Source organism: Aplidium turbinatum, chromosome 2 (genome assembly GCF_918807975.1).
Source record: "Aplidium turbinatum chromosome 2, kaAplTurb1.1, whole genome shotgun sequence".
NCBI classification, from domain to species: Eukaryota; Metazoa; Chordata; class Ascidiacea; order Aplousobranchia; family Polyclinidae; genus Aplidium; species Aplidium turbinatum.
In genome coordinates this window covers 2,920,247-2,944,439 of record NC_137473.1, presented here as the reverse complement: position 1 = coordinate 2,944,439, position 24,193 = coordinate 2,920,247, and the positions used below count along the sequence as shown (strand labels likewise).

The 24,193-nt window shown below is 38.5% G+C and overlaps 1 protein-coding gene and 1 long non-coding RNA gene across 2 annotated transcripts; one reads left to right on the top strand and one right to left on the bottom strand.

The window, feature by feature from the left end:
• Nucleotides 1-888: 888 nt before the first annotated feature.
• LOC145764700 (uncharacterized) lies at nucleotides 889-1,501 on the bottom strand. The gene is made up of 3 exons (XR_014288509.1): nucleotides 1,365-1,501; nucleotides 1,047-1,108; nucleotides 889-902 (listed from the first exon to the last, which is right to left on the bottom strand). It is a non-coding gene; the product is annotated as an uncharacterized LOC145764700 (long non-coding RNA).
• A 4,544-nt stretch (nucleotides 1,502-6,045) lies between these two features.
• Nucleotides 6,046-23,982, top strand: LOC145785569 (uncharacterized). Its single transcript, XM_082597232.1, has 23 exons — nucleotides 6,046-6,291; nucleotides 6,624-6,691; nucleotides 7,930-8,049; nucleotides 8,506-8,658; nucleotides 9,591-9,712; nucleotides 10,361-10,670; nucleotides 11,309-11,413; nucleotides 11,815-11,907; nucleotides 12,575-12,772; nucleotides 13,333-13,423; nucleotides 14,939-15,120; nucleotides 15,886-16,031; nucleotides 16,315-16,402; nucleotides 16,866-16,968; nucleotides 17,112-17,266; nucleotides 18,075-18,216; nucleotides 18,502-18,705; nucleotides 19,600-19,730; nucleotides 20,158-20,297; nucleotides 20,518-20,598; nucleotides 20,725-20,836; nucleotides 22,211-22,314; nucleotides 22,778-23,982. The coding sequence occupies exons 1-22, from the start codon at nucleotides 6,064-6,066 to the stop codon at nucleotides 22,290-22,292; spliced, it is 3,054 nt and encodes a 1,017-aa protein (XP_082453358.1). The 5' UTR covers nucleotides 6,046-6,063; the 3' UTR covers nucleotides 22,293-22,314; nucleotides 22,778-23,982.
• Nucleotides 23,983-24,193: the final 211 nt, after the last annotated feature.

The following is a 24,193-nucleotide window of genomic DNA, read 5'->3' as shown; positions in this document are numbered from 1 at the left end:
CACTGGCGACAATGTTTCACAATATATTTCTCAAGATGTTACAAGTATAGCTATTTGTTTGACGTTTCACGAACACGTGGATTCGCTTTTTTAACTGCAGAGTTCAGCCGAGGCTATATTTCGGCGAAGCATGAAGCAGCAGCGACTGAACAGTGAATTTCTTGACTTGCTTCAATCTTCATAACAAACATCCCTGCCGAAGCATGACCTCGTTGCACAGTCGGAGTACTTTAGGGTGCACATCCCACTTTTTCTTGTCATGACGGATGACCCCAATGCGAGCAAAGTATCTGAGGAAACAACACAAGTTATATCAGTGGATCTTTTCAAATTTGACCGTGAAATTTAGCAATGTTTGTAACTACATCACAATACCATCGTGTGGTGAAACCTTCAAATTGATCAGAATGCGTTGTCACTTCCACAAACCTTAGAATAATCGTCATGCTCTGGAGTTGTGGCTTGGAACTTGCGTACGTAACTAGTATTAACAGTTTAACACCTCTATATAATCAGTCTGGATGGCCGAGTGGTCTAAGACGCAATCCCTCCGGTAATGGGTGCAGTTCTTACTAGCTGCAGTACAGAGACACTGTCAAGAACTTCGTGGATTTGAATCCCACTCCAGACCAGCTTGTCACTGGTATGAATGACTTTGTGAAGGAGGGAGGAGTTCCATTATTGTTATTCCTTAGCTCATACATAAACAATTAAACACATTACAGGTTTACATACCTCTGTATAAACTCCAGACTTGCAGCTACACTATCTGGATATGACATTGCAAAGACGTAATATGAGCAGAAGAAGTAAGCCAGCGCTACAAAAAAACGACTTGGTTTCCATTGCAACGTTGCCTTCGATGAATACGAGAAACTTCACTGCACTGGCAAGAGTGGGCCCTGCAGATGCAATGAGGCACAAATGAAACTACGGAGACTGAAATTAGTGCATATTTACATTTACCAACTTCATATTTAGGTGAGCAATTCAAAAGTTTACTTGTACATCAGTCAAAATTGTACAAACGCTCATTCACAACTTACCAAAACACACAATTATTGGATGCTGGTAACCGAGTTTCTTCAAACTGGGAGATAGCTGAATCCTACAAATTGAATTCAACATTTTTAAGATATTGAAAATAATACAAACATTGTCAAACACTCATATAGCCGCACTCTTATCGCTAAGAAGGCAATGAAATAGAATTTATTAGCAGTAGTAGCATGGTGTTCATATCACACAAGTTATACATAAGCTATATATAAATTTGCAAAGTATGTGTCGGATGTTCTTCTGGGAATGGGAAGGTTGGGTATTAAAAAATCTGTGTTTGCAAAATAATAATAGATGTACGTTACCTCAAAGCATTGATAAATCGCTGAGCAATCTTCTTTAAAATATGTTGCAATCAGTTCCACTAATCCCACTGAGATGGGCAAGTTGTCTCCCAGCCGCCAGTTGTCTCCCGGCACATCATAAATGCACAAGGATAATATCCAAGTATCAAGTTATTCAATGAAATGAAATACAACACATGCTCAGGAAAGCATGAAAAAACCTAAATTGGTTTAAAACATGTATTATGAGACGTTGTCATGAATAATACCGGTAATAAGTACTGGTCCTCTTCCTGTAGCCTAATGGGGATTTTTCCTTCTTGATCTTTGGCCAGGGCTGAGGGTCTATCGTTTACCACCCTGGACCTGCTGCTCAAATTATTCACACTGGTCACACACGAAAGATCAGCCTACCACAAGTTTTATCACCACAGCTGGATAAACCACTCAATTATTTAGTTCTCACTTTTTAACAGTCCTGGGCATTGATTAGGCCTATAAACTGCAACTGACAGCAGAGGTTTCACTCTGAGGTAAAATGGAGTTGCATCTCAAATGTCGTTACTCCCTGGCTACTCATGGGCAAGGCGTAGCACCAGATATGGCAGATATACTCTCTAGCTAGGGTCACAGCTTGTTTTTTTTAAAACTGTGTAGGCTACCTAATATTTTCTCATTTTGAAGACAGTTGCAGCAGCCATGCCTAGTAATCTTTTGGCAGTGGCTATTTGACCGGCGCCGGTCTTTGAATCTGAAACACTATTTGACCGGTCATGACGTCACTATACAGGCACCTTTTTCTTTTTCTCTTCCAAAGCAAAAGACGAAAAGTGCGTTTATAAGTTCTAAATTCGACAATTTTATTCAACTCAATCCGTGGCGCGTGCGATACTTTGCCGACTCCTATTCTAGAGGGAATGAGTTCAATACTACCCGGAAGCATTCTTTTTTTTTTTAACTAAATTTTGACCCGAAGTGCATTTTTGTAGTCAATTTTTAATTTGAGTTGCATTACATTTACATACCATTACCATTTTTTTAAAAGAAGCATTGTATATAACTAACTTGTTGGGAGCAAAAGTGTAATGCTTCGTTCGGCAAACACGGTCACATCAATCAATCATTTTATTTTTGTCATTAACGCGTCCGGGACGAAAAAGATACTAACTACAAAAATCGATATAGACCTACCAGCACGTTAATGAACGGGAAAAGGTGGCAAAACCTTGAAAGGTTTAAAACGTGCCTGAATGAAAAATTATGTAGTAGGCTATATATCAGTAGCTAGCACGGCCACAAACGGAAAATTACCAAGAGAAATTCTCAAATTCCAGCAAATTAAAAAAACTCTAACTTTATTACTCACATTTGAAAAGACATAAGAAATTGGGCTGTAGGCAACTGAAATTAAAAATTGACTACAAAAATGCACTTCGGGTCAAAATTTAGTTAAAGAAAAAGAAACGCTTCCGGGTAGTATCAAACTCATTTCCTCTGGAATAGAAGCCGGCAAAGTATCGCATGCGCCACGTATCGAGTTGAATAAACTTGTCGAATTTAGAACTTATATACGCGCTTCTCGTCTTTTGCTTTGAAAGAGAAAAAGGTGCCTGTATAGTGATGTCATGACCGGTCAAATAGTGTTTCAGATTCAAAGACCGGCGCCGGTCAAATAGCCACTGCCTAATCTTTTTATAGTACGATTCCAACACTGGATCTTCCAATCCAGAGTCCGAATGCTAGAAGCTACTACAACAGAGCTCGACTACTTCAACATTGTGTGTTCAGTAGGCTACAATACTGGTATACCAGGAAGATGTGTTAGGTAGTTCTTCACATTGACTCAGAGGTGTAGTGGTTAGAAAATTGTAGGGAGGGGGCAGAGCCTCACTGCATTGACTGACAGACCGACCTGCCTGATCTAAGTCATTGTTGTTCAGTGCATATTGCTTAACTATGTAATTTCGTAGCAGTTTAATGCAGTTAACTTACTAAAAGCATCGAAATAAATTAATTTCAATGGTATGGTATGCTAGCCACTGCCTAAAAAAAATCAGCGAAGATACCATTTGTAGGATTAAACTTGTTACCTGTTCAGTGATACAGGTTTAACGATGCTACTTTTGCTATTGACACGCTTCCTCTGTCTATCTGAAACTTATGACTGCAACAAAACCAGCTGTAACTAAGTTACTGCACTATTCCTGCAACCATGCTTGATGCTTGCATCCTTGCACATGCTCAGTTGTCAGACTGAGTGTTGCCAGATGCTTAGCACCAAAAAGTAAATAAAATTTCACCAGATTGCATACAACTTCACCAGATATGTAAAACACCCTAAATAAGACAATTTCGCCTAAAAATACAAATAGTTTTTAGGACATAAGACACTGCCGTCACGCATGCGCAAACCTCTTGCAAAACGTTTTCTATACGAGCGTGGATTTTTCGCTTAAAAGTTTAAAAAACTTTCTTGAAAAAAATAGATTGGGGGAAAATTTCACTAGATTTCACCAAAAAGTTTTCTGGTCTCAAAGTCAAAAAATTTGGCATCAAAGGCCTCTAAAATTGAATTTCACCAGAATTTTTTTAAATTTGGTATCCTATTTCCCTATCTGGCAACGCTAATCAGACTCTGCAAATTCTGAGCGGGAAGGCGGGAAATTGAGCGCGGACCAGGATAACATTCGCCAGCCCATTGGCTGACGACTGATAGTGATAATAATTCTCGGGTTTTAGTCAGAGAGTCGAACCGTTTGGCTATAAAACTCGGGTTCGGTTCGACTCTCTAGTACTTTCAGTGCATTTTTAAGGAACCAATATTACAAACAATTAAAACATTTTTGTTGGAAGCCCGTGAGTTCGGATCTCTAGCAAACTTTCCTTCCAGTCATGATTGTTTCAATTAACCCATGAACTCTATATTGCTGGCCAAGGTAGCCTATATCAGATATCAAAACAGACAGGCATGACATAACGTAGCATCCCACTGTTTCGAGAATGTGCTGGTGTGACCGTAAATATGTTGACCGGAAAAAAGGTTGACGTTTCGTAGAAGTGCTAAATATATTGCTGCACAGGAGTATAGTAGCCTAATCGGACTAAAATAACGGTGTTAATAAAATGTTACTGCCCATGTAGCCTACCGTACCTATAGTGCAATTACTGCCAATGCAAGTTAAAAAAAAAACTATAAAAAGTCAGTGAAATTTTACTATTTTTGTCAGTAAAATTGCAAAACACTTTCACAGACCAGTAAATTCACTTCCGAAAAAGAAGTGAATCCATCTACTACGAAAAGAAGTAAAATTTAAAACTGCTCAATCAGTGATTCTACTACATTTGGAGTAAAAAAACGTCTTTGTCTAGTAAATATACCACAAAATGGCCAGTAATTTCAAGTACTGTAACAAGATAGTAATATTCTACTGCTCTTTTGACAGTAAAATTACGAAAATTTTTAACAGTGTAGCAGCTCAGTGGTTACGTGCCCGGCTCAAGATCACGCGGCGCTGGTTCGACTTTCAGGACGTGCGCTTGAGCAACTCATTTCAGGACTGCTCTCCATTCAGCGGCACCTAACAGATGGAATAATTCTCCGGAAACAAGACTTCAACAATCGGAAACTTCACTCTGTCAATCTCGGTGACCGCGCCTGCGTCAAAAGCCTCTACAAGTATGCGAAACTGCCAGGATTGAGCTCTACAAGAAGCTTTCTCAGTCCGAGGATAAAGATTCAATCAATCAGAAACTTCAGATCATAAAAGAACATGGTGACCGGTGACCGCGCCTGCGTTAAAATCATCTACAACTGTGCAGGAATGCCAAACTACCAGGAATAACCAATCAAGGTTTTGTCAGTCCGAGAGTAAAGATTCAAAACCAACCAACGAAACCACGTGATGTAATTTTACGTCATCACCCAGTGACGCTGCCCAATGTTACGTCATTGGCACAACAAGCTGGTTGTTTTCGAAATACTTTGTGTGACATCACAAACGTAACTGGTGGCAGTCAAGCATCCACTCCACGCTCAAGTAGATGGCACTTAATTAGTTTGCTTCTAATTTCGCGATAATCCGTGAAGCGCTTTAATTACAAGAGCGACTTGTTCCCGCAGCTTGTTGTGCGTTGGAATGAAATAAATTGCGATGAAAGTTGCGAAACAATTGGTCATTGTCAACAATTCAGTGACAGAAAGGATGATAAAAGTTAAGAAATCGTTCCGATTCCAATTTGGGTAGCCTGATGAACACAGAGTTTGGCTGTAATTGTGCGTTAACGTGATAAGGATAAGCCGAAATTATATTGTTAATGGACTAGACAGAAAATTGATATAATAGAAATATTGAAAAGAAAGAGTCAATCAAAACACAGCGGTAGACCAACGTTAAATATTCGGTATAAGCAATCATTATTATTGGTCATGAACTGAGCCAATCACAACATAGTTAAGGGTCTCTATCGCGGTACACTGACGTAAACTTGATTAGATAAAGCAGTGAGGTTGAGGGGATCGCATCCTAAATATTAGGCAAAATTGAAAAGGTGAGTGCTTGTCAATATCAAGTCTACAACGAATACAAGTTTAAAAAGAAACTTGGTTTTGTCTTGTAATGATAAAAATCTTGCTTGCTTTGATCAGAATACGCTGTATGCTTTGCTTAGATCATTTCAACTTGTTTTTTCTTCTTCAGAATTGTGACACAACAATAGACAAATGCACGAGTATTTAACAATTAATCTATGCAGCCATACGTCCATGACGTCATGGAAACATTTCAGCATATCTCTTGGAGGCTCCTGTGTCGTCATTGTTACGACATTGGTGGCGTCTTTGCTAATAATAACAGTTTCTTTCCATAGTAACGAAGAGTTCGCTCGTAATGCGTTTGTACGTTATAAGAGCCTACCGTCATCATTACGTCATATTCGAAGTCTTGAAGGAGTGAGTAGATTTAAAGATTAATTATTGTTTCGTTTGTCGAATGTAGAGTTGCGACAAGATCGATTGTTCGAGAGATGTAAATGACATTATCTGCCCCATCTCGATTGCATTATTACGTCACACAACATCGGTTAACAAGATGTCGGCATGTATTGTGAAAGTTCGATGCTTCTGATACCAGCAGAAGCAACCAATCGAAAGTCACGCTGTAGTAACATATATTACAATAAAACAATGGTTCCAATTTACTTTTACTTAAATCAAATTTCGGGATTTCAATAAAAAGTGAAACCACAACCATATGAAGTTGTATCCTTCATTGTGTCTTTTAGAGCGGTACTGATGAGTGCGCAGACAACTGGTGCGGTGCCCACGGGGAGTGCAAAGTGGAAAGTAGCAGGTAAGTTCATAGGTCAAGAATTCATGGGTCACCCTTTATGAGATCACAAATCATTGAGGACTTTAAAGCAGTTAAAAGTTGGTGTTTTGTTTCTTAGAAAGTAACAAACTTTCTCAGAGTCATCAAAACTTTACATAATTTTTGTTTGTGTCCTTTCTTGCGCAAAGCAATAAATTTTTCATGCCCACAACAAGCTCAACAACATAAAACGTAGGAATATTTAGTTCTATGAAATCTATGCACTCTGAGCCAGAGCGTTATCTAGTTAAAACTTTTAATGCCTAATCCTTTAAAATTCTTTCAAATGTTTTTGTTCTGTAAACACAGTTTCCAAGCGCACTTGTATATGATAAGAGGTATGATCGATCAAAAATATTTTAATTGTCAATTCAGTATTTCTCATGACCTGAAGCAGTTCAATAACTCTTCACAACAATTGCTTTGTAATAAGTGTAACTGCTTTTGTGAAGCAAATCTCTTCAGTTGTTTTCTCGTCAATGTCTGGTTGTCACGTTTGTATGTTTATTCCGTAATTGTTGCAAAGTTGTTGTTGTCATGGATACAACCAATGAACAAACGCTCAAGATCACAGCGTCATTCCATCCTTTGAGCAGCAAAGTCATGAAAAATTCGATTAATTCATCAATTCACTGACGTTACAATGTATATTATGACGTAATTGGTTTTGGCGCTGTGATGGTGGAATGACACTTTGATCCCGAGTTGCCACATTGGCGTTTTTATCCAACCAAAAAAAGATATGTGACAACTGCGTCCAATTAATTCTAATCCAGTTTAAATTCTACTCTAATTTGTGAAAACTTAGGTAGCTCTAATTCTAATCCTAGTCTTATTTGTAAAAGCTTAAATTACTCTAATTATAATTCTAATCTAATTTCGAAAGACTACAAAAATTTTATTTGTTCAAGTCTGCATATATCTTGCTTGACCAAGCACTTTATATGCAAGCTCGCTCATTTTGCCCTTTATGACGCTTTCTGCATTGTAACATTCTCCTGTATTTCATACTTTTTTTTATGCGCATAACAAAACTAAATTGCAGCGATTTTGAAATGGAAGACAAAAGATTTTTCCATTTCAAGAAAAAAAAAATATATAATTCAGATAACCCGGTCAATGCATACAGTGGTATACAATGTTATAAGCTAAATAAATCCTTAAATGTTGTGATATCATTGCTGTTGTGTGGCGTCACAATAAATGGCATTGTTTTTTAGGCCAGTTTGCTCTTGCGACGTTGGATGGACGGGAAGTCGTTGCAGCGAAGAAGAGAGGTGCACAGGTAACGTGTGCATGCATGGGGGAAGTTGTTCTGATGGAGGAAGTGGGGCATTCCTGTAAGATAGTTGTTATCTTAAAGATTTGCTTGCCTTAGTTGCATTATCTTTATTACTATTTTTATTTGTTGAGTTGAAAGAAGAAAAGCTGAAACCTTGCAGAACAAAGTAAAAGTTAAAAGAAAAACTTGAAGTGAACCTTTTTAACAATTTTGTTTTGTTCAATGTAGATGTATAACGAAGCCCATCAAGTAAAAGGTTATCTTGTCACTTATCGCGATTTCGAGTATTGAACCATTTTCAGCGTAACTTTATAATTAGCATGGCATGGTAAAATTACAGCAGTTTAGTTAAAACGGTAGTTTAGGCTTGACTGGGCGTGTAGTTGTTTGTTAATACGTTAGATTGCCGATCTCATTTTTTATGAATTTTTTTTGGTTTAAATAGCAATCATTGGCAACTCTCGAGAAAAAGGATTTTTATTTCCTATCGAGTATCCAGTTTTCATTTTCACAGGTGTTCATGCAACGAAGGATTTACTGGAAAAGTGTGTGAATACAACATTGATGAATGCTGGTCGGATCCATGTGAAAATAACGGGGAATGCGTCGACAAAGTAAATGGGTTCGAGTGCGTGTGCAAGAATGGTTGGGAAGGGACAGTGTGCCAGTGAGTTTAATATTGAATTGTTTCAACTGCAAACTTGACTTTAAATCCATACTCGACATGACGTATGAAGTATGACGTGTTCAGTAACTTGAAAACATAAAAAATATATTTTGTATTTACTGTTGTATGAATATTGAATACTATGATGGCACCGTGTTTAATTGAAATAGGCCAAGATGGAACTTTCTTGATAGGAAAGTTATGAACTTTAGAACTAAACCATAAAACATTAATTTGTGTAAACGCAAAGTTAATTATGGTGAAGTTTGCAATCTTGCTTTTCATTATCGTCAAGTCGGTAGAATCTTTGTGAGATTATAATCGTGCAGCAACCGTGCCAATTGTTTTGAATTTATAATTTATTTGTTCTCAAGCACGTTTTACCGTTTGCATTTTGTCGCTTCTACCTTTTTCTCGAGCTTTGCTAATCTCTAGTCAAGATTCTTTATGTCATTTACGTACATAAAGTTTTTGCTATCGCAAAAACCTTTTCAATTTAAACTGTTTGAGTCTCTTGCTAACAATCAATATATAAAATATCGGCTGCATAGCCGAATGGTGAGAGCCCTTGAACGGCAATCGAAAGGGTGCATGTTCGACAACGCTCAAAAGCATGCGGCTGTGTCTGTGGCAGGACACTTAACGGCATGCCTGAAGGTGGATACGAAGATTGGCTTTCTTGCCTTCCCGTCCACTTCATCCTAATCTTCAACCACCGGACGTAAGCCTGGATACGACAACGTGAACGTAAACCATCTGTTTTTGGAGAAAGCGTTGTGGCAGAAACAAGATGTGTTGCGACTGATTGTCAACACTGAAAAGCTTTCAAAAGAGTTTTAACAAACACAGCTTCAACTTTTCTTCAGTTGTTTGTTTCTTGTTTAAATTGTATCTTTCAAAACTTGCTTGTCCCAACGACAATTCCTTTACAGGTATGATGTCGACGAATGTTCCAGCCACCCCTGTCAGCATTCCGCACAATGTTCAACCCCTTACTTCAATAGCTATTTATGCGAATGTACAAGGGGATTCACCGGGGTAAACTGCGAGACAGGTGAGTCGTTTGTAAACGTCATCAAACACGAACGTCATCACTGCTCTGGGGGGGAGGGGGTGAAGAGGTAGTTCAAGTGTTTAAAAATTCAACTTAAAGTACATAGATTTTTTTTTTGGTAATTAAGAAAAATCATTTTGCGTAAGACCTAGAAAATGAATTAAACTTACACCTTTGAAGCAAAATGGATGATGATGACCTCTGTGTCATGTATCAACTTTCATACAAATAATTTTTTACCCCAAACAAATACTCATTGTCAACACTTGCTAATTGGCACATACGCATGAGCGACACTCACATATTGGCAACACGCATACAATTTGCGACTATTGTGTTGTACTTGAATGATCGTGGATCATCGCTTCCACTATTTTCTTGGTTTAGTTTCATTATAACTCAGCATGAAATTGGGATCATAAATGTAATTGAACTAAACGTAGCGTACGTGTACACACGTTACAATTATGTCTATCATGCAATTTAGGCTTAGGTTGGCTTGGAGTAGGCTACTTCATAATGCAATCTTTTCACCGGGGACTTTAAAGAAAAATATCTCAGAATCATTTCGTGAAAAAATCAAAAGGACAGGAATCCATCTATTACTTTTAGCATACCGCATAGAGGTAATTTTTTATTATGTCACAGATATCAACGAATGCCTTTCCCAACCGTGCTTGAATGGCGCGTCATGTGTCGATGACGTCAGTAGTTACCATTGCAACTGCGCTAATGGGTACTCGGGCGAGCATTGTGACGTAGAAAATGACGAGTGCAAATCGAATCCCTGCCAAAACCGAGGGGTTTGCAAGGATTACGTCGATCGGTACGAGTGCGATTGCAAGCCGGGGTACTCAGGGGTGAACTGCGAGGAGGACACGGATGAGTGCGCAAGCTCTCCCTGTCAGCACGGGGGAACTTGTGAGGATCGTGTTAATGGGTTCCAGTGCAATTGCATGTAAGAATATTTTGCATTGTTTTGATCTCGTATCGCTTTGTGGCGTAACTAGAAGTTTTTGTTTTGCAACAATTGTCCTACCCTGACCTTTTGCCATCCTGTTTGAAGCTAAATATAAGCAAAGAAAGTTCAGTTCAGTACGTGAAAGCTGTCATAAGAAACAAGCTCAGCATTTCCATCTGTCTTATCAACATTCATTAGAGAGTACCATAACCGTTCCAGACTAGGAAGCTGGTATATCCAAACAATTTGCTAAGGCCAAGCTAAGTTGAATTAATCCACATTCGTCATTTCCTTTCGAAAGCCGAAGTGACATAATTGATCATTTAGTCATTACCAACGGTACAAGAGAATGACCAATTGACCATGTCATTGTTGTATGTTGGACCGCAATGCAGCAAATAATATGTCTAGAGATTTACTTTTTTATACTTCCTGTATGAACCATATGATTGGTAGGTTATGAAATAAATGGAAATGTTCTGTTCCCGGAAATGTTCTGTTGGTTCCGTTTACACATTTTTGTTTCCACATTATTTGTTTTTGCTTACCGACAAAGATATCAATTGAATTAAATCAAGAATTAAATTTAATCAAGATTTTGTCGATCCAAATAAAGTTTTAATTTTTGTTGACAGCCCTGGTTGGATTGGAATTTTTTGCGAAGAAGACTTCAATGAATGCCTCGCCTCCCCTTGCCTCAACCAAGGAACATGCAGACAACCGAGAATCAATACTTACATGTGGGTTCATCTCATTTCCTTTGTTGAACGTTCCAATATGGAATGCTTTCCATACTTCCTAGTACTCCAGACACTCTTTCATCCAGGCTTGGTTGTGGGACAATGTCTGATTATATAGGCTACTGAAGACTATACCTTTAAACTGAGTTGAACCTTGTGATGTTGTGACGTCACGTGGACATTGTTTCCTTTGTTCAATTTTGTACAGACATGTATAACTTGATAGACAAATTGAAAAAAGTTTATCACGTCATAATGAGAGCCACGGTTAGAATGATCATTTACCAATGTTCAAATACGTAACAAAATGATGATCATTATCAATCGATTGTAACACGAAAATTTTTCACGATTCTTTTCTTTTCAAGGTCGCAATTTGAAAGGCGACGTTTGTTTTGCAGATGTATATGTTCACATGGATTCGTGGGCCGACACTGTGAGCAAGACATCGATGAGTGTGAAAGCAATCCATGCCAGAACGGAGCTACGTGCGAGTAAGATGATAAAATTATAATGATAATGATGATAATAGTTAGATGATAATCTAATGATAATAATGAGATAATGCTGATTGTACGAGTCTTTCTTCTCCGACTGGGAAATCCTCTGTAGAAGCTTAACTATGGCAGTTTTGCCTATCGGTACTTGTAAAGGTTTGTAGACCACTGATGCAGGCCGGTCGCTGATGTTGATAGGTCACTGGAGTTAATAGACGCCATTTTGTGGTTTACATCTCCCCTCTGTGGTTGCAGAAGCTTCACATTCCCAAACCACACAGAACATCCAACTTCAGACTTTCAGTTGCATCTTCTAGAGTCCAGTGATATCTTCCATACCACCTCATGGTTAAACTAATAAAACGATCACCATGCGTTCGCCAATATTCTGATGAGGAAAGCGAACTTTGTGGCATGCGACATGTCTTCTAGTCAGTACTGGAAAGTATTCTCTGAAGCAGGGCAAGCACAAACAACAGTAACTTGCAAAATTACAGCAAAAAATAGAATCATGGTTATCCAAAGTAGCAGATTCATTCACGGGAAAGCGCACTAAGTTTGAACTTGGGGGACTAAATTTTAAGATAAAGTTTGTGTTTCAGAATGCAAACACTTTTACAAGAAAAGTCTCAAAAAAGTTAAAAGAAAATTGATATTGTTTCAGGGATAAAGTGGGTGAATTTCATTGCGCATGCGCAAACGGATTCAGTGGAACGACCTGTGATCGAAACATCGACGATTGTTCACCCAACCCTTGTTTACACCAAGGTTCGTGCGTCGATCTCGTTGGGAATCATCGATGCGAGTGTGCGCGGGGGTTCCAAGGCGACTACTGCGAGGTGGACGAGGACGAATGCCTCAGGTGGGGAGGATTGACAACGTCAAACATTTCTTCAATGAGTGATGAGCTGTTCATAAAACAATGAATTGCAAATTCGAATTATTTTATCTGTATGTTTCATAGCAACCTCCTATAAAAAAGCTTTCTTCAATCAGTGTTTTATTGCGACTTCGAATCATTTCATCACTGTCTATTTGTTGATAGCGACACGATAAAAATGAGGATGAAATGGCTTTTCAATACGAACATAAAAATTCTGTTGTGATTCAGCAAGTTCAACAATAAAAAAATAAAGAGCACAAAATGTAGGTACTAAACTCATGCTCAGCACACGAACGTTTCGAAGACTAGACTGTCTTCATTTTCAATGCTATAAATCTCAGTATATTTTTACATTTGTACATAGGCCTTGGTACATTTTTTCTCTAGTCGAAAAATAAATATTCTTTTAAGCAACTTTCTATCCTTGCTCTCTGGAAGTGTGAAAAAGTAGCCTATCATGAAAAAAATTCAAATTAATGTGAGCGGTCATGATGATGCTATTGTTTCCGCACAATAATCGATTGTGATATCTTGTACAGCAATCCTTGTCAGAACGACGGGAGGTGTCGCGACGGAGCAAATGAGTTTCATTGTTCTTGCACAAGTGGTTTCGCTGGGGAGTTTTGCCAGGTGAGAAAAGTCATTTCAAGTTGGTTGTTCGGTTTTGGTCTAAATTTTAGTGCAAAAGCAGGGAAAATCTCACCTGTGCCGTTTCAGTTTTTAGTTTAAACAAACATTAGCTTGTTTATTTTTAAATTCGTGTTTTGGGTAATTTCACTAAATATTCGTGGTTAGGGAAATCACTATATGGTAGACTAAACACAAGTAATTTATCCTACAAAGCAGACCATCTGACTGCTGAAGTGGCTGTTTTAACCACTGATGGCAATTCTTTCAGACCTGATTATATTAAGATCTTGATAATGTTTGAAGTCGCGGGGAATCTTTTAAATCCAGCCCCCCTAAATATTCCGGGCCCGGGTCCAAAAGTACCACCTAGACCCCCCTGCTTAATGCCGATTGATTCCGAAATGAGTCGCTCAAGTGCACACCCCGAGAGCCAATGAATCTGCGCTGCTTGATCAGGAGTCTGGCGCTTAACCACTGAGCAAATGGGGCGGTTTAACGGGGTTTGTGTCATGAGTAGCAACGATTATTTTATCCAACGCTCTCAGCAATAGAAGGAGGTTTGCATTCAATGAGAATATCGAAACTTTCACCAACATTATCTGCTTTAGATATTGGCAAAACGTTAGATATTGTTTGGTATTGGCAAAACTCGCTCTTTTAATGCAGTTTTGTTTAAAATTAGGCAAGTTTTTTTAGACTGAAAGCATCATTCCCAAGCATAAAGAGACTGAAAGCATCATTCTCAATATCGTGACGTCACACGCGTGCCAAAGTGGGGTTGCAACCCCCAACCCCCCCTCTTGGCTACGCCACTGACCATTGATATCCCAGACGTCTTCATGATATCCCAGTATGGTTTTAGTTTAGAGTTTATCCATTTCTCTCTCACTAATCACTATAATATAGGCTTACAGAACACTGTTCTACATTGGCATACCTGGGGTGGGGTAGGTGGATTTGGCCATGTATTTCGTATTGGCTTAGTCTATAAAACAGCATTGTTACAGTGATTGCTTTGACAGAGCAATGCAAAACATATAAAATGCCTTAATCTACGTCGTTATCTACTAAACCATTTTTAAGGGGGGGGGGGCATGCCCCCCCCCTGCGTACGCCACTGCCTGCTTCCACTTAATACGATTTTTGTGCTTTTAGCACTCTAGCGATAGATCAATCGTTAACGTTGAACAACGTAGAACGTTGCCGAGAGTCTGTGTTTTGTAATAGTTTCCAACGCAATGTTGTAGCAACGTTAAGATTATACCACTCGAACTTCATTTATAAATAATGTTTTAGTCATTTGTGAGGGAATTCTCTTTTAGCCTATACTTGTTTTGTCGTGATATATTTTACCGAATTCTAAACCACAAACATTTAATACTCGTGCACAATCCAAAGATCTTGAAACTATTTAAACTGTTATTCCTATTTCTAAATTAAGACCGAAAATCAATAAATTAAGTGGTTTTAGTGCCTCAACATTGATTGCATTGACTTTGTTGTTCCAATATTTAGACGGATGTCAACGAATGCGTCAGCTCTCCCTGCAAGAACGGAGGGTCGTGTTTGAATGAAGAAGGAAGATTTCAGTGCGTATGCGCACAAGGCTATCATGGTCGACTATGTGAACATGACATAAACGAATGCATCAGCTCACCATGCACAAACGGCGCCTCTTGTGTTAATCAGGAAGGAAGGTATGAAAACACTACATGGAGCCATTAACCGTTAGTTCATTTGCTTTTATTTCTGACCATCACAGCGAAAACAATAAACAATACACGTCAACATAGCAAAGATCTAACTCTAGAAAAAGGTCGAAGCGACAAAGCGTGAACGCGAATCGTGCTTGAAACCAAAATAATTTATTAAGTTAAGGAAATTGGCACGGTCGCGACGCTTTAAAATTTGTTTAGGATAGAGACGAAAAAAATACTACCAAAAATAAAAACAACAACAGATATCCAGGCTATAGGTTTATCAGCCCAAATAGCTTTTAGCTGATATTTTCAAGATTTGTATAAATAGGCACTTACTGTAGTGTCTATTGTATAAAGATTTGTATAAATTAGACACATAGACACTACTGTAGCAACCCACAACACGCGAACAAAATGGTCAAGAGATTACACATTCGTGGAATATTCTTGATTGCAAAGAATAAAAGTGCACTCCTGAGATGGCAAAGCGATATCGATTAGTATCTTGCAGTCTCGGGCTTGACATTTGCGTTGTGTCGCTATTTCTTGATTTTTCTGTGTCTTTGCACTCATTTTGGTAAAACTCGAACGAAATTAAAGTTCTGACTGAGTTTGTGCAATTGCATCTTCCCAAACAGCAAAATCCGTCATTTTTACATTGATTCAACATTTTCAGACGTCGAATTAGTGTAAAAATGACGGATTTTGCTGTCTAGGTCATGATTTTTGAACTGGTTTGATTTAGCTTTAATATTCACACAGGTTCAAGTGCCACTGTGTTGAAGGTTTTGAAGGGGACCGATGCGAGGTGAACGTGAACGACTGTGAAGATCAGCCTTGCATGAACGGAGGCTTGTGCGTCGATGATGTTGGAAATTATTTCTGCAATTGTTCTCCTGGATTTGAAGGTAACACACAGGAGTTGAGACTTTCACTTCAGCATTTAATGTTTTATTTCCTTTTGTCACTTTTTTTTTATGTCTTAAATTTTCATGGTTTTGCCACCTTTTTTTGTTGGTTTTGTTTCATTACATTATTTGTAACTGTATCATTTACTCTTATATTAAATACGACAAACAAAAATAAACTGAATTTAATTGTTTCTCATTTTTTTCAATTGAAAATAAAACAAGCAACCAGTTTTCCACTAAACATTTTCAAGCTTTGATATTTGTTTGTTGCGTCATACAGGAAAAGATTGTGAGCTCAACATTGACGATTGCATCACGAGTCCTTGTAGGAACGGGTCTACGTGCGTTGACGCTGTCAATGGCTACAGGTGAAGTGGCAGTTCTGGCCGTAATGAAGATAAGCCTCAATTACGTTAACTTTAGTAGTTTTGAACCGTTGACGCATAACCAACGTTGACGCATAACCAACGTTGACGCATAACCAACGTTGACGCATAACCAACGTTGACGCTGATATTGACAATTTCACTTTTTACTGTTGCATATCGCAATTTTTCTAATTTTTCAATGATAATAATTATAATAATAATAATGTGTATTTTCATGTAGCGCTGCGCTCTCCGTACATGTTTCAAGTATTTTTGTGTAAGACAGACAGTTTCAGCGTGGGTCGAGGTACAAAAGCGCAACCGAGTACATTATATTGATGTCTTACTTTGCTGAATTGATGTGTTGAACTAGATATCTGATTACTACGTCACAACCACAATAAAAAAGCCATTGTTCTTGTTGTGTTTACTTTCTTGAACAAAGTTGTCATTGTTCGCGCAGGTGCATTTGCACGCAAGGCTTTGGGGGCGTCAATTGTGACAAAGAAACTGTCGATTGTTTGAACATAATCTGCTTCAATGGAGGACAATGCGTGGAAGGGGAGGTACATTTGGTCATCTCATATCTTGTTTCATATAATCTTGAAAATTATTTATCTGACGTTAACTTTTCATTTGATGCTAAATTTTTATAAAAATTTTTCAACGCCAGCTTCAAGTTTTCTTGCTGACGTCATATTCTCTAAAGGGAAGCTACAATTGCAACTGCACTGGAGGCTATAGCGGGAAGCATTGTGACGTCAACATTGACGATTGTGCTGACGTGGAATGCAACAATGGTGGATCTTGTATGGATGGCGTCAACAACTTTTGGTGTTTGTGCAGAGATGGATACTCCGGAAAGTTAGTGTTTCAATTTCACTTGTTTGCTTAAGTGACGTAGGTTACATAAAGATTAAGTAAAGAACTTCCGCAAACGTACGTACATAAGTACGAGGTCTCATCGGTTCAGCCTAATGAATATTTTTTTACCTCCATTACGATCATATGCAGCAGGTCAGTAGCCTTCACTGTGGTCTCACATGTATCACAACAAACAGTTAGAAGCAACGAAGGAATCATCGAATGTGCTTCTACCATTAGCCTACTTCGGCATGCCAGTCTTATAGACACAGCCGCATGCTGTGGAGCGGTGCCGAACTGACGTCCTTTCGCACGTCGCGCAAATGTTTTCACCACTAGGTTGCGCAGCCGACAATAAATTTTATTGACGCGCGTTTTTTTAGTTAGAATCAATAATGAAATGTGGACCAGTTCAATTACATTCACTTTTGAAATTTCAGTTTTGAACACTTAGAAGTTATTTTAATTATGAAATGAGAATTGATTTTGTATTTTTAAGTTGTAGATTATAAAAACCACAAACAATCAACAAATAAAATTGAACCTATTTGTTGCTACAATTCATCGGTGATTTGTATTCGTAGGTTTAGGTTAAGAATTAGGTTTATAATTTACTTAATTTGAGACAATGAGTTTATTTTATATTTATTTTTTCAATAGTGCTCAAACTAATAAGCCTAACAATCAAATAACTCCGCTGCTGATCTTGTAGTGGATTCCGCTTCGTTCTGGTCACAAATTGCTGAGGCACCCGGAAGTTATCGTCTTGTATGCTAGAGTCCAGTGGTTTCATTTCAAATTGTTTCAGAAACTGCGACAAAACGGAGAATTGGAGTGCACCACAAATTCTCTCGACAGTGTTGCCAAGTTCGGTTTTACTTGTACTTGCTGCGTTTGTACTTGCGATGCTATATTGTTACGTCAAGAAAGTGACGATCACTACAAACAAAGTAAGTAAACCAAACAGTAGCAGTGGCTTTCCAATGGCCAGATTTTTTACTCCCTTAAAATTGATAAAATGATGGAAAAAGTTTGGTTCCATTACATTAGTGACTAGTGTGGACAGATGGGATACCGTATGAGAAAAAAATGTTGGTGATTGGGAGCAAAATTGTAGCTTGTGAAAAATTTTCGTGTTCAATGCATATCTTGTAGGCTACTTAGTTTGATTTGTTAGTTTCGACATGTTAGGTTGTTTGTATGCAATTGGCAATTAACAAATTGTTTTCTTGTAGTTGCTGGCCGTTTCTTCTAGAACGAACAAACGGAGGAAGCAAAAAGAAAGAATCGAAATAGTTAAATCTACCCAGAAGTCACCGAAAACCAACAAAGTGTCGCCAAGCAACATAGAAATAGTTCATGATCTTAATACAACCTCACTTACGCCAAGCGGGCATGCCATTCCAATACCTACATCATACGTTTTCACACCGATTCAGGTTAGCAATCGTCATTAATTTCACCATTTGCTTACATCATTTCCATTTCATTATGTTGCATTGTTTAGTTTGGTTAAAAACCTTTTCAGAATTCCACATTATCATCATCCATTTTGCTTCAAAGAAACCTGGTCTTCTTCTCGAAACATCAGCGTCGACCAGTTGTCTGCAGTTTTTCTCCAGATTGTTGGCATTTCTTCCCCATTTTCTTCCCTATGTCATTACCAATCCTCGCTAAGATATGCTCAATATTGCACAAACTAAATGCTTCAATTGGTATGCCACTTGGCTCAGCTGCTTTGATTGGTTTCATTCTGGACATGGCTATTTTTACATCTTCTACTGTAACTTTTTTCAGGGGTCCTACACTTTGATTTAATTCAAGAGTGTTATCCCAATGATCCTTTTCATTCAATAACTCTTCACATCACATAACTATTCCTTCCACAATTCTAACTTGTCTGCCAACTCCATCTTCAACTGCCCATCTTCATTTTTTATGCCAGATATATTTCATTTTTTCTTTCACTCTCATTTTCTCAATCTTTTTTGCCTCCTCTCTTGCCTCTTCTTGCATTGCATTGACACATCAACATGAAATACATAATTAGTGGTGCCCTGGGTTTCATGATAGAGCAGTCATCAGACGGAGGTCTCTATCAATCATGTTGATTTCAGGTGAAATAAAACAAAAACTTTGTGTAGGCCTACTAACTTGATTCAGAATAGCAAGAAACCAAAACAAAGAAACTGGCGTCAAAACAAAGTTTTGTTTCAAACCGCTTCATTAGATTAATAAGAAAGTGCAAAAACACAAATAACTTGCCTTTTACGTCTCAAGTTGGAGATTTTTGAATATTTATGAAGTCATTGACGTGAATTATTTGCAAACAGGTGGAACCGCTTTCCTATCCGAACATTTGTTTTGACGCTGTTGATCAACAATTTCCTTCAATGAACCCAGGAACTCTAATGCCCCAAAGTATGGCTAACCAACTTCCAATGCCATCCGGAGTTATGGAGAGGTTGTTAAGTTTTGATAACATTCAGTTCGATATCATTCCTGATATCAATAAACATATTGGTGGATTAATTTCCGTAGCATTTTTTAAATTTCACCAAGATTATGTTAATAAATTGAAAGTATTTACTGGTAGGCTACGATATCAGCTGAATTTTACAAGGAATGAATGGAATTTAGAAATGAATTTTTAAATGTAAAAGTTGTCTAAAATTTCCATTAGGTAACTGAAAATTTGTGTTCCAATATTGCGATGTTGCTTTTAAACAAAAAGTAGACATTTTAATTCCGGAAAATAAAAGTAAAATAGAATTGAAAACTAAGGCTGATCAGATTGGCGGATGATTTGGAAGTTATATTTTTTACGAAAATATGCAAATTGCAATGAAAAATAGTTTCAAGACAAAGTTAATAATGCCTTTGTTGTTCAGTGGAGCGTACGGTCAAGTCAATCACAAAGGGCCACGTCCGAAAAGGAAAGATCATGGCCCATCTAATCACAATGGTCCACGTCCAGAGGGGAGAGGAAAGAAAAAGAAAACTGTGCCAGAGACCGAAAAAGTACAGAAACGTAAGCGTTTTGTCACAATTGTTTACGTCATCGTGACGTCGCACAATCATTAGAGATAGGCAATTAGTGCAACACTTGAAAAACTATCGAAAGATTGCACTTGACCGGCATGGAAACAATAAGCTTGTTTGCTTTAATTTCGAAGTAGTGTACACTTTTGGAATCCCTAGACTTAAAACTTCATCGATGTTGGATTATAATCTCAAAACCTTTCTTCCAGATGTTTCTCCCAATCAACACAATGGCGGATTGTCGATTCCTCGCCAGACTGACGACTGTACTTATGACGTCATCAGAGGAAGTAAGTGAATCGAAATTATAATGTCATAACGACGTCTTGTTTCTGTAAAAATGATGTGGTGCGTTTTCTCGAGTAAACTTTGATTAATCTTGCACTGGTTGTTTTCCATGTTGTGTTGCGTCATAGGTGACTTTCCCCGCCGTGCAACAGATCAAAGAACGTTTGTGGCTCCAGCAAGGAGGAATCCACAGAAGCTTCATCCTGATTGGAAAGAAGGAACTTATGACGTTGTTATCCGGTAGGTGGCGCCCTGTCTGACCACTAGGTGACGATACGGTATCCCATTTAGTTGACGATCACCATGAAACGGGTTCGATCTCCAAGCTGGGAAGTTTATCTCAAAACAAAATCCTTTTACTTCAATACCCAACTCTCTTTCTGAGTGTTGGAAAGGCGTGTTTCTCTGTTTCCATTCCGATTCTTGTCGGTGACCTGCAGGTTTTGCAACTTGCTTCTTAAAGAGGGTGAGCCTCCTCAACGTGACTGGAAGCTTCTCGTAGCAATGTGTCTACCCCGATAGCTCGGTTGTTACGCGCCTGGCTCAAAATCAAGCGGCGCTAGTTCGACTCTCGGGGTGTGCGCAACGTGTTGAGCAACGCATTTCAGAACTGCTCTCCATTCAGCGGCATCTAATGGATGGAAAATTTCCCGGCAACAACACTTCAACAATCGGAAAACTTCACTCTGTCAATCCCGGTAACCGGTCCTGCGTCAAGAGCCTCTAACAAGTATGTGAAACTACCAGGAATAACCTATCAAGGCTTTGTCAGCCCGAGGATAAAGATTCAAAACCAACCAACCAACGTGAGCATTGAAATTATCTTTTTGAAAATAGCGATAAGTTACTTGAAGGGGTAGTTACTGAAGATTGGCCATGGTGCGTTATCAAGAGTGTCGGTACTCTCAGTAACTATGACAAAACAACTCAAATAAGACATTTTCGAAAGCGCTCTATGACCGATCTTCATAAACTGTTTGATCCTCTCATTTACATAAATCTTGAAGATATAATTTTAATTTCGATTTCGACAGTTTTTTTTTAAATATTCTGTCTTGGATATTTCCACATGTCTCGCGACCGTGCTGAATTGTTTAAAACTTAAATTTATCTTATTGATATTCCAAGAACGTTCTTGCTTGTCGCTTCTATTCTATCCTTTTGTCGGCCTCTGCTATGTTGGCATGTAGGCTAGGTGTTGTGATCGCCAACAGTAAGCAAAACAAAACAGTTAAAATGAACGAAACTATTTCAGTGTTTGTTAGGCTACATCGGGTGCCGACAACAATTTTCGAGAAAACAAATCCTGAAATTTCCATATAGGCTGCAAAATTAAATAGTCACCGTAGGCCTAGACCTATAGATGCTGCGACCGTGCCATATTTTGAACCGACTGTCCTGCTTTGGTATCATGCACGTTATAACGTCCTCGTTTTGTTGCTTCTAGCCTACTTTTTTCTAGACCTCTGCTATGCTTGTCACATACTGTATTGTTTTTCGTTGTGATGGTCAAAAATAAAAACAAACTGAAGTAGGCCTACAACTCAAAACGCTTTCACCTGACGAATAGAAAAAGGAAAAAAGCTTATTTTTACCAATAATTTTTGTTTCAAGAGAGACTCACAGAACAAGCAACATGAGTGCCACGAGGTGGCCTGCTGGGGACAAGCAACATGACAAGAGAGCGCAACGTTGAAAATACCAACCGACAACAAAAGGTAACTAAATATTTTTATTTAATATTAAGCAAGAAACGTATAAGCTGACATCACTATTTATTTTTGGACTAGAAAAGTTTCTTTGAGAACTTAATCCTGGCAGTTTTGCATCTTTGTAGAGGATTCTTCCAGCTGATGCATGCCCAGTCGCCGAGTTTCACAGAGTAAAGTTTTTGCTTGTTGTTTGTGAAATATTCCATCCACTAGGTGTCTATGAATTATTGGAGAGTTGTCCTTGAAGTGCGTTGTTCGAGCGCACACCCCGAAAATTGAACTAGCGACCATTGATCTTTTTTCCCAAGCTGAATTTGAACTTTTCAAAACAGCTGTCAACATTTTGAACTGGTGATCGATAGAACTCGTTAACAGACTGAATTTTTTGACTGCAAGATTAAAGTTTTCAACACTTTTTTATTGCAACAAGTTCAGTTGTGATTTTCTTCTTTTTTTTTTTATTGCGCAGATCAAATGCTAGATAGGTTCTATGAACCTCACTTATGGAACTTCAGTTCCTACTTTAGCTCCCTCCGTCCGTGGCAGCAAAAGACGAGACAGTTTTTATCAGCAAATTCGAATGAAATAAAAGACGGTCAAAACAAACATGTAAAAGAAAGTCTCAATACCTTCCCAAGATGGCAGGAGCTTCAACACTGGCTCTCCCAACCCAAGGTTGAATATAGTTTCTACCCGGACTCATTTCTTGACGTTTCCTTATGGTTGGATTACAGGACTTCCTTGTCGTCCGCTTCCTGTAAGCAACCAGCGCAATAGCTGTGCCATGATGACGCGTTCTCAGCAGCTGGATCAATTCTATGATTGTGAGTACAGGACAAGGAATAATGCGGAAACACCCACAGCTGCTCGTTTTAATGCTGCTTTCCTGTCGCAGCGTTCTACAAAAGTATAAGACCGCCCGGCATTTAGAATGAGGTGTAACTTGCTCAATATAATGAGGACTTTTGTCGACAGTAATATGATTTTACTTTATATTTCAATAATAGCGTTATTTGAACACATTACCACCTCTTTTAATAATTGCAGCTAAACGTTACTTAGGCTTATCGAATAATTTTGTTCACTTTATGCTACATCTTGGTGATGATCTCATCAAATTATCTCACAATGTTCAGGAGTTCAGCCCTTTCCATGACAGTTGTGTTTGACATAATAATAGCATACCGCTCCAATCCATCTACTGGAGAACGATATACGAACGGTCTTTGCCATGTTGATGACTGAGCTTCACATTGTGCCATCGTTGCTTTACTTTGCATTGACAAGTACAACCTAGCAACCACACGGCATTTAACATAATACAGTACGGTAACAGAAAAAGACGGATTTTCTGTTAGTGTCTTATGGTAAATGTCGTGTGGTTGCTAGGTTGTACTTGTCTGTGGTTCAAGAGAATCACATCTTTACCACAATTGTATTACTTCGTATTGTTGCACTAACACTTTTGAAAGGGGAGATAGGCTACCTCGGTGTGTGTCCTCACAAATATGATGAACCGCATGTGCAATTAAAATTTTGTCAAGAGGCGCAATTGTGGTTGCTGGCTGCATGACTAATAGTAATCTTTCGCTGCCATTGTGACTTGTAGTGACGTCGTTTTATTTCGGCGCAATTTTGGTTCACTCTGACTGGATCACCATGCTTCACGATACACGTCGCGCTATTTATTAATTCGCATTTATGCAAAACTATGACGGTCCTCATAGACGCATGGGGTCGTGTTATTGACGTGTCGACTGATGATGTTATAAAAAGTCCTTGTTAAACAAGCGACGTCAAACTGTGAAGAAAAAATCATGTTTGCAGAACCGATGCATAGTTTTTACAAGTTGCAGGGAAGCACAAAGTTAATCACCTGCTGATA